Source organism: Coregonus clupeaformis, chromosome 19, assembly GCF_020615455.1.
Source record: "Coregonus clupeaformis isolate EN_2021a chromosome 19, ASM2061545v1, whole genome shotgun sequence".
NCBI classification, from domain to species: Eukaryota; Metazoa; Chordata; class Actinopteri; order Salmoniformes; family Salmonidae; genus Coregonus; species Coregonus clupeaformis.
The window spans coordinates 51193964-51212727 of NC_059210.1; the positions used below are offsets into that span (position 1 = coordinate 51193964).

General features: G+C 42.6%; 1 protein-coding gene across 1 annotated transcript in view; it reads right to left on the reverse strand.

Annotated features, from left to right (window-relative positions):
• Positions 1-3061: 3061 nt before the first annotated feature.
• Positions 3062-18764, reverse strand: part of LOC121532236 (guanine nucleotide-binding protein G(i) subunit alpha-1) — a 56653-nt gene continuing 40950 nt past the window's right edge. Inside the window, exons 5-9 of the mRNA XM_041838057.2 lie at positions 13560-13688; positions 12028-12157; positions 9937-10090; positions 9434-9625; positions 3062-4113 (exon numbers count right to left, since the gene is read on the reverse strand). Coding sequence (XP_041693991.1) covers positions 9435-9625; positions 9937-10090; positions 12028-12157; positions 13560-13688 — 604 coding nt within the window. The 3' untranslated portion in view covers positions 3062-4113; position 9434. The remainder of the gene's footprint in view (positions 4114-9433; positions 9626-9936; positions 10091-12027; positions 12158-13559; positions 13689-18764) is intronic.

Genomic DNA, 18764 nt, shown 5'->3' on the forward strand with positions numbered 1-18764 from the left:
ATTTATTTCCTTTGGGATATGTATTCCGAGTATATCCACATCACCATCAGACCATTTTATTGGTAAACTACATGGTAATGTAAAAATTGTATTGGAACTTACACAAGGGCAACTTGGGCAAGAAGTTGTTGAGACTCATATGTGAACACAGGAGTGGTAGGTAGGTGCAGGGAAAGGGTCTAGGCTAGGGACCCTAGTCCAACCAACCATTGCAACTGACATGCATGTGGGTTAGAGCAGTGGAATCCCAACCAGGGGTACTAGGGGGTACTCTGAGAAGACTCATGAGACCATAGGCTTACTGGTAAAATGCACGAGGGGGTACTTCAGGGGTACTCTGGTCAGAGCAAAATTAATTTGGTGGTACAGTAACTGAAAAAGGTTGGGAACCACTGGGTTAGAGTGTATGCTAGAGTAGAGAGTGCAAAGTGAGTAACAAGTAAAATATAGTGCCCTTGAGCAAGGCACTTAACCCTAATTGCTCCTATAAGTTGCTGGATAAGAGCAGCTGCTAAATGACTAAAATGTAATGAATATATGTAAGTTGTTGTGACTGTGCTACTACCGTATATGTACTACTTACTACCACAGACCATCAGTATAGTATGCAGTACGCATTTGTGTGAAATGGCTAGCTAGTTAGCGGTGCGCTTGTAGCATTTAAATCAGTGAAGTCACTCACTGAGACCTTGAAGTAGTTGTTTCCCTTGCTCTGCAAGCGCCGCAGCTTTTGTGGAGTGATACTTAACGATTATTTGTGGGAGGCAGTTGATGTGTTCATAGGGTTGGGGCAAGGAGAGGGACAGAAGCAAGACTGTTTCACACTCATCACCTGTAGCAGGTGCTGTGAGCTAACTATTCAACTACACAGACCGATTGGCAGGCTCAGCGCACCTCATCGGCTGCGTTTGAGACAGGCAGCCCAATTCTGATATTTTTTTCCCTCACTAAATTGGTCTTTTGACCAATCAGATCAGCTCTGAAAAAGATGTGAAAAGATCAGATGTGATTGGTCAAAAGACCAATTAGTGGAAAAAAATATAAAAATTGGGCTGCCTGTCTAGACACAGTCCATCATGACCTAGAATGAGTTGTGAATACACGTCATGAATCAATGTTATTACTTACAAACCTTTAATATGCATGTCTTATTGGTAGAATTTAAGTTACCACAGGTATTGTCCATTGCAAATTAGATTAACCTCCAGTCAGTCCATTGCCATGGATACCTGGAGTGATATCCCAGGTAAGGAGAGGACAAGACGAGAAGGCTTGAGTTTGACCTGTTTTGTCAGGTGAACAATGCTTGGGTGGATAAGCACGTGTAAAACAACATGTATGCATGAGTGTTTTTGCGTGTTGGCATGTAGTACAGTGGGGAAAAAAGTATTTAGTCAGTCACCAATTGTGCAAGTTCTCCCACTTAAAAAGATGAGAGGCCTGTAATTTTCATCTTAGGTACACGTCAACTATGACAGACAAAATGAGAAAACAAAATCCAGAAAATCACATTGTAGGATTTTTAATGAATTTATTTGCAAATTATGGTGGAAAATAAGTATTTGGTCAATAACAAAAGTTTCTCAATACTTTGTTATATACCCTTTGTTGGCAATGACACAGGTCAAACGTTTTCTGTAAGTCTTCACAAGGTTTTCACACACTGTTGCTGGTATTTTGGCCCATTCCTCCATGCAGATCTCCTCTAGAGCAGTGATGTTTTGGGGCTGTCGCTGGGCAACACAGACATTCAACTCCCTCCAAAGATTTTCTATGGGGTTGAGATCTGGAGACTGGCTAGGCCACTCCAGGACCTTGAAATGCTTCTTACGAAGCCACTCCTTCGTTGCCCTGGCGGTGTGTTTGGGATCATTGTCATGCTGAAAGACCCAGCCACGTTTCATCTTCAATGCCCTTGCTGATGGAAGGAGGTTTTCACTCAAAATCTCACGATACATGGCCCCATTCATTCTTTCCTTTACACGGATCAGTCGTCCTGGTCCCTTTGCAGAAAAACAGCCCCAAAGCATGATGTTTCCACCCCCATGCTTCACAGTAGTTATGGTGTTCTTTGGATGCAACTCAGCATTCTTTGTCCTCCAAACACGACGAGTTGAGTTTTTACCAAAAAGTTCTATTTTGGTTTCATCTGACCATATGACATTCTCCCAATCCTCTTCTGGATCATCCAAATGCACTCTAGCAAACTTCAGACGGGCCTGGACATGTACTGGCTTAAGCAGGGGGACACGTCTGGCACTGCAGGATTTGAGTCCCTGGCGGCGTAGTGTGTTACTGATGGTAGGCTTTGTTACTTTGGTCCCAGCTCTCTGCAGGTCATTCACTAGGTCCCCCCGTGTGGTTCTGGGATTTTTTGCACACCGTTCTTGTGATCATTTTGACCCCACGGGGTGAGATCTTGCGTGGAGCCCCAGATCGAGGGAGATTATCAGTGGTCTTGTATGTCTTCCGTTTCTAAAATGCTCCCACAGTTGATTTCTTCAAACCAAGCTGCTTACCTATTGCAGATTCAGTCTTCCCAGCCTGGTGCAGGTCTACAATTTTGTTTCTGGTGTCCTTTGACAGCTCTTTGGTCTTGGCCATAGTAGAGTTTGGAGTGTGACTGTTTGAGGTTGTGGACAGGTGTCTTTTATACTAATAACAAGTTCAAACAGGTGCCATTATTCAGGTAACGAGTGGAGGACAGAGGAGCCTCTTAAAGAAGAAGTTACAGGTCTGTGAGAGCCAGAAATCTTGCTTGTTTGTAGGTGACCAAATACTTATTTTCCACCATAATTTGCAAATAAATTCATTAAAAATCCTACAATGTGATTTTCTGGACTTTTTTCCCTCAATTTGTCTGTCATAGTTGACGTGTACCTATGATGAAAATTACAGGCCTCTCTCATATTTTTAAGTGGGAGAACTTGCACAATTGGTGGCTGACTAAATACTTTTTCCCCCCACTGTATATATGTCAATGTTGCAAGCCAAAAGGTGGCAGAAAAATACATAAATATTAGTTCAAAATCGTCACAAGAAAGAAACTGAGGCCACCATTGTTGAAGGACGCCGTCGTTTCACCACAGCATTTATTTTATTAGCAAAATAATGGAAATTAGTCCACTAACGTCCCCATCCAATGGAAACAGAAGGGTGGGGGGTTAGGGGGATATGTAACCTGAAACCATTACGAAACATATCGTCAACATCATAACAGTGCACTTCCACCCATCCACCTCCCTTTGTCCATCTATGCACTTTATATCTATGGTCCTGTCGTCTGCTACAAGGCTGTAGTTGTCATCCTCTTTTCAAAGTTTGTCTTTCAAATAATGATTTGGTGTAGGAATGTTACCATCCGCAATGTCACCCCAACCATGTGACGTCACATTAAATATAAAGTTGCCTTTTTGGTAAATTTTCCAGAAAACCAGACTGTGAAAGAGGATGACAAGTAAAAAGAAGAGAGTCCCTTTGTATTTATATCCACACATTCATGCATGCCGCACACACACACACACATAAATGCACTCACTCACACAAGCATACAGTCATGCACACAAAGACACACACAGCTCTCACAGTATGTCAGTGTCAGAGTGAGTTGGTCTATCAAGAGCAAGTTGGTCTTAATTGGTCTATTCCATCATTTCCATGGACACAATATTTATGGGATGTCAGTCATGGAAACCATATTTGGAAACAAATAGAGATAATATTTGGGGAGGGTGTATTGAATGATGACATCTAAATACATCTATTACAATTTAGCAAACAAAAACAAAACACTGCAACTAAGGCATGCAAAGGCACAAGTACCTAAAAATAGAAAAATGAGAAGAAAAAAAAAAAAGAAAAAAAAAAAAAAACTAAAACCTTGACCGGTTAAAACAAAAACATTTTAAAAACAGTGAAAAACTCCAGCCAGTGACAGTTGTACAAATATTTTACACAAACGTTTTCTACAAGGCATTTAAAACCTTTCAGAGATCAACATAAGTTAATAAGAGGTTAAAAGAGACGTTCTCTACAAAGTGTCCATGATCCGCCCCCATCCAGTCACAGACGTCCCTAAGAAAGTCACTGAGCGCACGCTGGCCACCACACTGCCTGTACAGAAAGAGGGTAAAACACAATGTTTAGATAACACCTCTGATATGCTAGGTGCCTTGTCATAATGCCTATACAATCCCTTCAGACATACAACTGCACTGGGTTAGGGGGGGTTGATTTGGAATTGAGAATCTGTCCAGGCCTGACTCTAGAAAGTCTTAAAAAGGTCCTGAACAGTCATTCTGATTCCCATGTAAAATAGCCTTTTGAGTGACTGAAACATCACCCACAATATTTTTCCCAATTAAAATGCTAAACATTTTTTTTTTTTACAACTTTCTCGCATGTCAAACTACCAGGAAGTCTGAAAAGACTGAGTGGGCGGGGAGATAAAAGGCTGAGTGGGCAGAAAGCTCACCTTCACTGACAGTTCTTTGAAAACGCCTATGTCAAGCAACATGTTGAAGTGAGATTATTTCAAGCAAATTTGCTGATACACAAAGCAACAAACATTAAAATGGCATGCATCATCCAATCCTGTCATACATCACGGTTTAACAAATGATTTGTTTATCCAACGGTTTTTGTAACAGCATCAATATAGACAAAATGTTGGCTATATAATTTTGCTAGGTAGCCAAATAGAATTGTCAGCACTGTTTATCAAGCTAGCTTGTTGAAACTTTGCAAGGTGAGGTCTGGGTACATTACATACAGTACCAGTCAAAAGTTTGGACACACCTACTCATTCAAGGGTTATTCTTTATTTTTACTATTTTCTACATTGTAAATGTAAAAGGGGCGGCAGGTAGCTTAGTGGGTAAGAGCGTTGTGCCAGTAACCGAAAGGTCGCCGGTTCTAATCCCCGAGCCGACTAGGTGAAAAATCTGTCGATGTGCCCTTAAGCAAGGCACTTAACCCTAATTGCTCCTGTAAGTCGCTCTGGATAAGAGCGTCTGCTAAATGACTAAAATGTAATTGTAGAATAGTGAAGACATCAAAACTATGAAATAACACATATGGAATCATGTAGTAACCAAAAAAGTGTTAAACAAATCAAAATGTAATTTACCGTAATTTTCGGACTATAAGCCGCGCCTTTTTTCAAATTTTTCGACCCTGCGGTTTATATAACGGTGCGGCTAATCTATGGATTTTTACAGCTAACGGCCACTAGAAGACCTCCTAAATCTATGGATTTTACAGGTTACAGTCCACCAACTTTAACTCTATGGGCTCTATGACCGGTCCGCGCCCCCCACCTTTAAGCGGCAGGCTCCAGCATGAAAAGTTGGAGGCCGGAAAAAAGTGAGACAGGTAGCGCGCAAAAGTAAAAGTGGAACCGAGAGTGGTACGAGAGACAGAACGAGAGACAGAACGAGAGCAAGACAGACAGACATTACGAGAGCGAGACAGTTTGTCTCTTTCCCGACAATCCCCTCTGTGCACGAACCCTTACATATGGTAATTAAACATTAAAACACCTGCGGCTTATAGTCCAGTGCGGCTTATATATGTACGCATCATTCAATATCATTCAATTTAGCTGCTGCGGCTTATACTCCGGTGCGCCTTATAGTGCGGAAAATACGGTATATTTGAGATTCTTCAAATAGCCACCCTTGGCATTCTCTCAACCAGCTTCATGAGGTAGTCACCTGGAATGTGCCTTCTAAAAACATGCGTTTGAGCCAATCAGTTGAGTTGTGACAAGGTAGGGGTGGTATACAGGAGATAGCCCTATTTTGGTAAAAGACCAAGTCCATATTATGGCAAGAACAGCTCAAATAAGCAAAGAGAAACAGCAGTCCATAATTACTTTAAGACATGAAGGTCAGTCAATATGGAAAATTTCAAGAAATGTGAAGGTTTCTTTAAGTGCAGTCGCAAAAACCATCAAGCGCTATGATGAAACTGGCTCTCATGAGGACCGCCACAGGAAAGGAAGTCCCTCTGCTGCAGAGGATAAGTTCATTAAAGTTAACTGCAACTCAGATTGCAGCCCAAATAAATGCATCACAGAGTTCAAGTAACAGACATCTCAACATCAACTGTTCAGAGGAGACAGCTTGAAATCAGGCTTTCATGGTCGAATTGCTGCAAAGAAACCACTACTAAAGGACACCAATAAGAAGATGAGACTTGCTTGGGCCAAGAAACACAAGCAATGGGCATTAGACCGGTGGAAATATGTCCTTTGGTCTGATCAATCCAAATTCTGAGATTCTTGGTTCCAACCTCCGTGTCTTTGTGAGACGCAGAGTAGGTGAACGGATGATCTCTGCATATGAGGTTCCCACCATGAAGCCTGGAGGAGGTGGTGTGATGGTGCTTTGCTGGTGACACGGTCTGTGATTTATTTAGAATTCAAGGCACACTTAACCAGCATGGCTACCACAGCATTCTGCAGCGATACACCATCCCATCTGGTTTGCACTTAGTGGGACTATCGACAATGACCCAACACACCTCCAGGCTGTGTAAGGGCTATTTTGACCAAGAAGGAGAGTGATGGAGTGCTGCATCAGATGACCTGGCCTCCACAATCACCTGACCTCAACCCAATTGAGATGGTTTGGGATGAGTTGGACCGCAGAGTGAAGGAAAAGCAGCCAATAAGTGCTCAGCATACCTAGCTAGCCAGTAACTAGCGAACACCTGACACAGATGAAAGCGGAAACCTATAAGTATATTTGCCTTACAGTGCCTTCAGAAAAGTATTCATGGCCTCCCGAGTGGTGCTAGAAGCGTCACTACAGACCCGGGTTCAATCCCAGGCTGTGTCACAGCCGGCCGCGACTGGGAGATCCATGTGGTGGCGCACAATTGGCCCAGCGTCGTCGGGTTAGGGGAGGGTTTGGCCGGTCGGGATGTCCTTGTCCCATCGCGCTCTAGCGACCGCTTTTGGCGGGCCGGGCGCATGCACGCTGACTTTGGTTGCTAGTTGTACGTGTTTCCTCCGACACATTGGTGCGGCTGGCTTCCAGGTTAAGCGAGCAGTGTGTCAAGAAGCAGTGTGGCTTTGCAGGGTCGTGTTTTGGAGGACGCATGGCTCTCGACCTTCGCCTCTCCCGAGTCTGTACGGGAGTTGCAGCGATGGGACAAAACTGTAACGACCAATTGGATATCACGAAATTGGGGAGAAAAAGGGGGTAATTTAACAAATAAATGGTTCCACAACTTGTTGTGTTACAGCCTGAATTCTAAATGGAATACATTGTCTTTTTTTCTCACCCATCTACACACAATACCCCATTATGACAAAGTGAAAACATGTTTTTAGAATTTTTTTTACAAATTTATTGAAAATGAAAGAGAAAAATCTAATTTACATAAATATTCACACCCCTGAGTCAATACATGTTAGAATCACATTTGGCAGCGATTACAGCTGTGATTTTTCTGGGTATGTGTAAGATTTGCACATTATTCTTAAAAAAATTATTCAAGCTCTGTCAAGTTGGTTGTTGATCATTGCTAGACAGCCATTTTCAGGTCTTGCCATAGATTTTCATGCCGATTTAAGTCAAAACTGTAACTAGGCCACTCTGGAACATTCAATGTCATCTTGGTAAGCAACTCATGTATAGATTTGGCCTTGTGTTTTAGATTACTGTCCTGCTGAAAGGTGAATTCGTCTCCCAGTGTCTGTTGGAAAGCAGACTGAACAAGGTTTTCCTCTAGGATTTTGTATGTGCTTAGCTCTATTCTGTTTATTTGTATCCTAAAAAACTCCCTAGTCCTTGCTGATGACAACCATACCCATAACATGATGCAGCCACCACCATGCTTGAAAATATGAAGAGTGGTACACATTGATGTGTTATGTTGGGGGCAAATCCAACAACGGTTTGTATTCAGGACATAGTTAATTTCTTTGCCATTTTTTTGGTCATTTTACTTTAGTGCCTTATTGCAAACAGGATGCATGTTTTGGAATATGTTTTATTCTGTACAGGCTTCCTTCTTTTCACTCTGTCATTTAGGTTAGTATTGTACACTACAAAGTTCTTGATCCATCCTCAGTTTTCTAGTATCACAGCCATTCAACTCTAACTGTTTTAAAGTCACCATTGGACTCATGGGAAAATCCCTGAGCGGTTCCCTTCCTCTCCGGCAACTGAGTTATAATAATAATAATAATATGCCATTTAGCAGACGCTTTTATCCAAAGCGACTTACAGTCATGTGTGCATAAATTTTTGTGTATGGGTGGTCCCGGGGATCGAACCCACTACCTTGGCATTACAAGTGCCGTGCTCTACCAGCTGAGCTACAGAGGACACCTGTATCTTTGTAGTGACTGGGTGTATTGATACACCATCCAAAGTGTAATTAATAACTTCACCATGCTCAAATGGATATTCATTGTCTGCTTTTTATTTTACCCATCTACCAATAGATGCCCTTCTTTGCGAGGCATTGGAAAACCTCCCTGGTCTTTGTGGTTGAATCTGTGTTTGAAATTCACTGCTCGACTGAGGGACTTTACAGACAATTGTATGTGTGGGGTACATAAAGTCATTCAAAAATCATGTTAAACCCTATTATTTCACACAGAAAGTCCATGCAACTTATTATGTGACTTGTTTAGCTGATTTGTACTCCTGAACTTATTTAGTCTTGCCACAACAAAGGGGTTAAATACTTATTGACTCAAGACATTTCAGCTTTAAATTGTTTGTATTCATTTGTAAAAATGTCTAACAAAAATAATTCCACTTTGACATTAATCGGGTATTTGTGTGTTGGCCAGTGACAAAATCTAAATGTAATCCATTTTAAATTCAGGCTGTAACAACAAAATGTGGAAAAAGTCAAGGGGTGTGAATACTCTCTGAAGGTCCTATAGATGAGTAGGGGAAACCTGTAATTATATTTGCTGACACGCTGAAGTCAAATTTTGGCACCAGTACACTAGCTACGTAAACCACGCCCTTCTGCGAACACGCCTTCTGCGATGTTGGTTACAAGGCGGTACTTATTCCAAGTGTTTGACATGGGGGAGGGGACCAGTAACTTTATGATCAAACTTTATCAGTGTATAAGCAACAGTCATTTTTACACACTAAGTTATATTTAAGCAATAAGGTCACGAGGGGGTGTGGTATATGGCCAATATACCACGGCTAAGGGCTGTTCTTACGCATGACACATCGTGGAGTGCCTTGATACAGCCCTTAGCCGTGGTATATTGGCCATATACCACAAACCCCCAAGGTGCCTTATTGCCATTATAAACTGGTTACCAACATAATTAGGGCATTAAGAATAAACGTTTTGTCATACCCGTGGTATTCGGTCTGATATGCCACAGCTGTCAGCCAATCAGCATTCAGGGCTCGAACCACCCAGTTATAAATTATGTTTAGCCTACCCTAGAAGAGGCCACAGTCCTTCAGGTTATTCTTGATGATGACGTCGGTGACTGCGTCGAAGACAAACTGCACATTCTTGGTGTCGGTGGCACAGGTGAAGTGGGTGTAGATCTCCTTGGTGTCCTTCCTCTTGTTCAGGTCCTCAAACTGACACTGGATGTAGGCCGCCGCCTCCTCGTACGTGTTGGAGCCTGAGAGAGATAGAGATAGAGATAGAGAGAGAGGGTGAAAGAGACATACTCATAAGATTAGGTCTTTTAGGGATGGACTGTTTGTTTTTCCTTCACCATTATGAGTTCCTGAGATGTTAAACACTTTTCCAGGTGTTGCGAGATCTGATAATCTGCACAACGCGACTGCTGGAATTAAGACAACCTGGAACGCGCTGTGCGTTCGAGTGGATCGACCTGAGCAAGGCTTCAGATTCACCAGAATCTGGAATTCAAGATGATTTGTAGATAGGGTAACAGATGGTGTGTGTGTGTGTGTGTGTGTCTCTTACCTGCGTACTCCGGGTAACAGATAGTGAGAGGACTCTTCTTGATCTTCTCCTCGAACAGATCCTTCTTGTTGAGGAAGAGGATGATGGAGGTGTCTGTGAACCACTTGTTGTTGCAGATGGAGTCAAACAGCTTCATGCTCTCATGCATTCGGTTCTGAGGGACAGAAAGACAACCACACAATGCTTTAGTTACACATGTCCAGTGGTCCCATTATAGCCTGGTCCCAGATCTGTTTGAGCCGTCTTGCCGTGAGAATGACCATTGTATTGGCAAGACAGCACAAACTGATCTGGGACCAGGCAGGCTAGTCTAGGCTTGGACGGTGTACCGTATATATATCATATACGGGGGTATTTGGAAATAGCCACAGCATTTTTTCCCCTCCCAAAAATAATTTATTTGAAGTTTATTAATACATTTTTAGCTACTTTTTAAGTTAATACCCGCAGTCAACTTGTGCAATAAATTAGGAGATTATTTTACATTATGAAGCTTATCATAGTTCCCCAGAACAGTTGAGCCAGTCACGTGTTTGTTTGTAAATAGCACAATGAGAGAAAGCGGAAGCTGCCGAGTCCAGCTGTGTATTTGGTTTAACTTGCTAGTTCGCTAAGTAAGTAGCTGAATTAATAAGGCGCATCATATAGTGTTACCTTTCTGCAGTGTTTGAGTAGTCAAAGCGCTTTGGATGAGTTATCTGTACAGCTGCCACTGCTTTCTTGATTTCCTTGCGTTTTTTTCTCCTCTCTGATCTCGGCCCCTCAGTCTGTTCTTCCCCTTCTTCTCCGAGCAGAGCAGGCAGGCCCGTTGCCCTAGCGACTCCAGACTCCACACAGACACAGCGTGTACACATGCTGCTCCAGAGGCAGTGCTGTTCTTCCTTTAGACAAGCATGCCTCAACTTTCATTTTCAATGTGTCCCATTCACATTTGCTTGTAAATTGTCCAAACTCACCCGAAATGACATTCGGTAGCTACTGCCTATACTTGTATAACTTTATGAGCTGGATTGCCTGTCTTTGCAATTAGTTTTATTCAATTTGTGCTCGTTTGCATATTTAGCTAGCAGCCTCTATAGAAACTCGCTAGTACTTGTGCTAATTTTGTTAGCATTCTGGTAATAGACGCCCAATGGGCTTTTACCCGTTTTTAGCGGCCTCTTGTGTACTAAGACCGTAATACCGTAAATCCCAGAAGAGAGAAGGACAGTATGAATATAATATAATATAATATAATATGCCATTTAGCAGACGCTTTTATCCAAAGCAACTTACAGTCATGCGTGCATACATTTTTTGTGTATGGGTGGTCCCGGGGATCGAACCCACTACCTTGGCGTTATAAGCGCCGTGCTCTACCAGCTGAGCTACAGAGGACCACATGAAGATATGAACATCTGGATACCGCCCAACCCTAGGCTAGTCCCATTCTCCCAAGAAGGGAAATTCATCCGGTTGCGGGTAACATACACGTACATTATTCAAAAAAAAAAAAAAAAAACACACAGCACAGGTTTTTAGAAACCCATATAATAGGGGTAAATATAATATCACAACAGTTGCTACGGTTATGTAGTTTGTCTTTCTGATGCAATAGGGGCGGAAAATGTGAAACTCAATCCATGTGAATAAATGTACACTTGTTTTATACGAGAAAGAACAAGAGATCACAAGGAAAGGGAAAGGGTGATACCTAGTCAGTTGTAGAACTGAATGCATTCAACTGAAATGTGTCTTCTGCATTTAACCAAACCCCTCTGAATCAGAGCGGTGCGGGGGGCTGCCTTAATTGACATCCACGTCATTGGCGCCCAGGGAACAGTGGGTTAACTGCCTTGCTCAGGGGCAGAATTACAGATTTTTACCTTGTCAGCTCGGGGATTCGATCCAGCAACCTTACGGTTAATGGCCCAACGCTCCTACCCACCAGTAAGGGATGACAATAAATGTGCGAAGCATGAGAAAGATTGGAGGACGGGGATGAGGAAAGGATGATAATGAACAAGGGACAAGGATGACAGAGGGAGAGTGTACGATAACAATGACTGATGAGCAGAGATAGAATGAGGGTGAGGGAGGGATGAATCTCACCATCTCCTCGTCCTCGGCCAGCACCAGGTCGTAGTCACTGAGCGCCACACAGAAGATGATGGCGGTGACTCCCTCAAAGCAGTGGATCCACTTCTTCCTCTCAGACCTCTGACCCCCCACGTCAAACATCCTGGGGAGAAAATACAAATACAGACTGTTAGTATGTATGCGCAAACACACACTTGAAAACTCTCAAAGTATTTTCAAACATACAGTGGGGAGAACAAGTATTTGATACACTGCCGAATTTGCAGGTTTTCCTACTTACAAAGCATGTAGAGGTCTGTAATTTTTATCATAGGTACACTTCAACTGTGAGAGACGGAATCTAAAACAAAAATCCAGAAAATCACATTGTATGATTAAGTAATTCATTTGCAGAAAAGCATCCCCAAAGAATGATGTTTCCACCTCCATGCTTCACGGTTGGGATGGTGTTCTTGGGGTTGTACTCATCCTTCTTCTTCATCCAAACACAGCGAGTGGAGTTTAGACCAAAAAGCTCTATTTTTGTCTCATCAGACCACATGACCTTCTCCCATCCCTTCTTTGGATCATCCAGATGGTCATTGGCAAACTTCAGACGGGCCTGGACATGCGCTGGCTTGAGCAGGGGGACCTTGCGTGCGCTGCAGGATTTTAATCCATGACGGCGTAGTGTGTTACTAATGGTTTTCTTTGAGACTGTGGTCCCAGCTCTCTTCAGGTCATTGACCAGGTCCTGCCGTGTAGTTCTGGGCTGATCCCTCACCTTCCTCATGATCATTGATGCCCCACGAGGTGAGATCTTGCATGGAGCCCCAGACCGAGGGTGATTGACCGTCATCTTGAACTTCTTCCATTTTCTAATAATTGCGCCAACAGTTGTTGCCTTCTCACCAAGCTGCTTGCCTATTGTCCTGTAGCCCATCCCAGCCTTGTGCAGGTCTACACTTTTATCCCTGATGTCCTTACACAGCTCTCTGGTCTTGGCCATTGTGGAGAGGTTGGAGTCTGTTTGATTGAGTGTGTGGACAGGTGTCTTTTATACAGGTAACAAGTTCAAACAGGTGCAGTTAATACAGGTAATGAGTGGAGAACGGGAGGGCTTCTTAAAGAAAACTAACAGGTCTGTGAGAGCCGGAATTCTTACTGGTTGGTAGGTGATCAAATACTTATGTCATGCAATAAAATGCAAATTAATTACTTAAAAATCATACAATGTGATTTTCTGGATTTTTGTTTTAGATTTCGTCTCTCACAGTTGAAGTGTACCTATGATAAAAATTACAGACCTCTACATGCTTTGTAAGTAGGAAAACCTGCAAAATCGGCAGTGTATCAAATACTTGTTCTCCCCACTGTATCTACATTAAACATTTACATTTTGCCATCTCTCACAAACCATCACACTACTCATAAACACTACAGCCAGTAAACTTCAGCCCTGAACCCTCTCTAGACTAGAGGGTGACTCACACCCAATGGGTGTCCCAGTTGGCTTAGACTATTGAGATAGACCCTTAGAGTGGGTACACTGGGGACTGTCTCACTTGAAGTGGAGGTCTTTGAAGGTGAAGTGCGTCTCCACAATGCCGGTGGTCTTCACCCTGGTCCTCAGCACATCCTGCTGGGTGGGCACGTACGCTCCGTGGGCTATCCTATCCAGGTCATTCAGATAACTGAGAGAGAAAAAGGGGAAGGAGAGAGAGTGGGAGTGAGATGAGGAGGGTGTGTGTGTGTGTGTGGTGTGTGTGTGTGTGCGCCGCGCGCACGCGGTTCTCCCCAAAGAATGTAAGAGGGGCGCTGCGCCACTATGTAAAAACCTCCCTTCTGAAAAATCTCAAGCCCGAAAATGCCCTGCATTTCTAATATACACTACAAGTCAAAAGTTTGGACACACCTACTCATTCAAGGGTTTTTCTTTATTTTTACATTGTAGAATAATAGTGAAACCATCAAAACTATGAAATAACTCATATGGAATCATGTAACCAAAAAAAGAAAAGTGTTAAACAAATCAAAACATATTTTATATTTGAGATTCTTCAAATATCCGCCCTTTGCCTTGATGACAGCTTTGCACACTCTTGGCATTCCCTCAACCACCTTCATGAGGTAGTCACCTGGAATGCATTTCAATTAACAGGTGTGCCTTGTTAAAAGTTGATTTGTAGCATTTCTTTCCTTCTTAATACGTTTCAGCAAATCAATCGCAAAAAACATTAAGCGCTATGATGAAACTGGCTCTCATGAGGACCACCACAGGAATGGAAGACCCAGAGTTCCCTCTACTGCAGAGGCTAAGTTCATTAGAGTTACCAGCCTCAGAAATTGCAGCCCAAATAAATGCTTCACAGAGTTCAAGTCAAAGACACATCTCAACATCAACTGTTCAGAGGGGACTGTGTGAATCAGGCCTTCATGGGTCGAATTGCTGCAAAGAAACCACTACTAAAGGACACCAATAAGAAGAGACCTGCTTGGGCCAAGAAACACGAGCAATGGACATTAGGCCGGTGGAAATTTGTCCTTTAGTCTGGAGTCCAAATTGGAGATTTTTGGTTCCAACCGCAGTGTCTTTGTGAGACGCGGTGTGGGTGAACGGATGATCTCCGCATGTGTAGTTCCCACCGTAAAGCATGGAGGTGGTGGTGTTATGGTGTGGGGGTGCTTTGCTGATGACACTGTCTGTGATTTATTTAGAATTCAAGGCGCACTTAACCAGCATGGCTACCACAGCATTCTGCAGCGATACGCCATCCCATCTGGTTTGGGCTTAGTGGGACTATCATTTGTTTTTCAACAGGACACTGACCCAACACACCTCCAGGCTGTGTAAGGGCTATTTTACCAAGAAGGAGAGTGATGGAGTGCTGCATCACATGACCTGGCCTCCACAATCACCAGACCTCAACCCTATTGAGATGGTTTGGGATGAGTCGGACGGCAGAGTGAAGGAAAAGCAGCCAACAAGTGCTAAGCATATGTTGGAACTCCAAGACTGTTTGAAAAGCATTCCAGGTGAAGCTGGTTGATAGAATGCCAATGTGCAAAGCTGTCATTAAGGCAAAGGGTGGCTATTTGAAGAATCTCAAATATAACATATATTGATTTGTTTAACACTTTTTTGGTTACTACATGACTATTTCATAGTTTTGATGTCTTCACTATTCTTCTACAATGTAGAAAATAGAAAAAAATAAAGAACAACCCTTGAATGAGCAGGTGTGTCCAAACTTGACTGGTACTGTATACTGAACAAAAATATAAAAACGCAACATGTAAAGTGTTGGTCCCATGTTTCATGAGCTGAAATAGCACAGAGATACCGTGATGAAATCCTGAGACCCATTGTTGTGCCATTCATCTGCCACAATCACTTCATGTTTCGGCATGATAATGCACGGCCCCATGTCGCAAGGATCTGTACACAATTCCTTGAAGCTGAAAATGTCCCAGTTCTTCCATGGCCTGCATACTCACCAGACATGTCACCCATTGAGGATGTTCTGGATCGACGTGTACGACAGAGCGTTCCAGTTCCCGCCAATATCCAGAAACTTCGCACAGCCATTGAAGGAGTGGGACAACATTCCACAATCAACAGCCTGATCAACTCTGTGGCAGAACTGCATGAGGCAAATGGTGGTCACACCTGATACTGACTGGTTTTCTGATCCACGCCCCTACCTTTTTTTAAAGGTATCTGTGACCAACAGATGGTTATTTGTATTCCCAGTCATGTGAAATCCATAGGTTAGGATCTAATTTATTTATTTACATTGACTGATTTCCTTATATGAACTGTAACTCAGTAAAATATTTTTAAATTGTTGCATGTTGCTTTTATATTTTTGTTTAGTATAAAATGTGTACAATTGTGTAAAGTTTCTTGTCGTTCCATATGATCAAAATAAACAAACTTATGCTACATGGATTTGCCGTGGTATCAGCTGATATTTGTGCACGTGTGATTTAGCGCCAACCAGGCTTCGAATTTCCCTGCGGAATCGACAGCCATGGCCTTAGATTCCCTATTGAGTGGCCATATTGGCCTCCTAAAGAATGCATGCCTTGCAGCCACTGTGGCCAATGTGCCCCAAATAAATGTTCTGAAGATTAATGCACAAATAGCCTAGTTTTACTGGAATATCACCTTTCTGGCAGTGAGTTGGTTGATGCGTGGAGAGAAACGTGTTATGATAAGCCCAGTCATTGCACAACAATTCTAAATGCAACCGTGGGAAAAACACAGCATTGATGGCCTATTCTATTGAAAATAGGTTCCCAGCTTTCCATTCTTGTTTTATTTATTTCTCAACTCCTAGGATAATATTGAGAAAATGACAGCGTTTTATAGTCGGAGTATCTGATAGTAGAAAAACAAACCGTGGGAAGCGCGTCGTCACAGTGTTTCCCCTGTATTTACTGGGATCATGTATTCTCTGCTAGTGACCATACAAAATAATGTTATAACGGAGAGCAATGTACAATACGGCAAACTTAGCAAAACAAGGAATTTGTGGTAAGTGCATGGGGGCTGCATTCTTTATGCACCTTTCAATGATCATCTCCAGCTCTTTGTTGGACAATTACAGTGGGGAAAAAAAGTATTTAGTCAGCCACCAATTGTGCAAGTTCTCCCACTTAAAAAGATGAGAGGCCTGTAATTTTCATCATAGGTACACGTCAACTATGACAGACAAATTGAGAAAAACAAATCCAGAAAATCACATTGTAGGATTTTTTATGAATTTATTTGCAAATTATGGTGGAAAATAAGTATTTGGTCACCTACAAACAAGCATGATTTCTGGCTCTCACAGACCTGTAACTTCTTCTTTAAGAGGCTCCTCTGTCCTCCACTCGTTACCTGTATTAATGGCACCTGTTTGAACTTGTTATCAGTATAAAAGACACCTGTCCACAACCTCAAACAGTCACACTCCAAACTCCACTATGGCCAAGACCAAAGAGCTGTCAAAGGACACCAGAAACAAAATTGTAGACCTGCACCAGGCTGGGAAGACTGAATCTGCAATAGGTAAGCAGCTTGGTTTGAAGAAATCAACTGTGGGAGCAATTATTAGGAAATGGAAGACATACAAGACCACTGATAATCTCCCTCGATCTGGGGCTCCACGCAAGATCTCACCCCGTGGGGTCAAAATGATCACAAGAACGGTGAGCAAAAATCCCAGAACCACACGGGGGGACCTAGTGAATGACCTGCAGAGAGCTGGGACCAAAGTAACAAAGCCTACCATCAGTAACACACTACGCCGCCAGGGGACTCAAATCCAGACGTGTCCCCCTGCTTAAGCCAGTACATGTCCAGGCCCGTCTGAAGTTTGCTAGAGTGCATTTGGATGATCCAGAAGAGGATTGGGAGAATGTCATATGGTCAGATGAAACCAAAATATAACTTTTTGGTAAAAACTAAACTCGTCGTGTTTGGAGGACAAAGAATGCTGAGTTGCATCCAAAGAACACCATACCTACTGTGAAGCATGGGGGTGGAAACATCATGCTTTGGGGCTGTTTTTCTGCAAAGGGACCAGGACGACTGATCCGTGTAAAGGAAAGAATGAATGGGGCCATGTATCGTGAGATTTTGAGTGAAAACCTCCTTCCATCAGCAAGGGCATTGAAGATTAAACGTGGCTGGGTCTTTCAGCATGACAATGATCCCAAACACACCGCCCGGGCAACGAAGGACTGGCTTCGTAAGAAGCATTTCAAGGTCCTGGAGTGGCCTAGCCAGTCTCCAGATCTCAACCCCATAGAAAATCTTTGGAGGGAGTTGAAAGTCCGTGTTGCCCAGCAACAGCCCCAAAACATCACTGCTCTAGAGGAGATCTGCATGGAGGAATGGGCCAAAATACCAGCAACAGTGTGTGAAAACCTTGTGAAGACTTACAGAAAACGTTTGACCTGTGTCATTGCCAACAAAGGGTATATAACAAAGTATTGAGAAACTTTTGTTATTGACCAAATACTTATTTTCCACCATAATTTGCAAATAAATTAAAAATCCTACAATGTGATTTTCTGGATTTTTTTTCCTGATTTTGTCTGTCATATTCGACGTGTACCTATGATGAAAATTACAGGCCTCTCTCATCTTTTTAAGTGGGAGAACTTGCACAATTGGTGGCTGACTAAATACTTGTTTTCCCCACTGTATATAGAAATGTATCCATTAACTGAATCCCAAGGTGGAATGTACAAGAAATGTAGCTAGGTCAACTGAACACGCACTTGCTTTTGCTCTACTGGTGCCCAAAGCAGACGGATGTTGCATTGATGTTACAAGTCATACCACCCAGTTCTTAATGATCTGCCCGCTCTGTCCCCCAGTGGGTCAGAATGAGTGCGCCCCACATGTGGTTGCATGCAGTACAACAGAACTGTAGGCTACTCCAGTGGTTATAGGCCTGCATCTGTTTACATTTATTTCATTGGAGAATTATATGGAGAGTTGAACCAATCTCTTTAATATACTATAATGATGCCTAATGCCTAAATAATCTAATTGATTTTATTCTCAAATAGCAAGTGCTTTATGTTGTTTTTCCTCTTGTTATTGACCCCGAGAGGGATAACCTATTCCTTTCCTTTGGCTTAAACAAAACCAGAGGTAGGCCTATCACGCTGGCCAGGACAAATGATCAATGTACACTTTAGAAGTGTCTCATCTATCTCAGAAGGCAGAACCAGCCCTAGAAAGGATTCTTTAATAATAATAACTATAT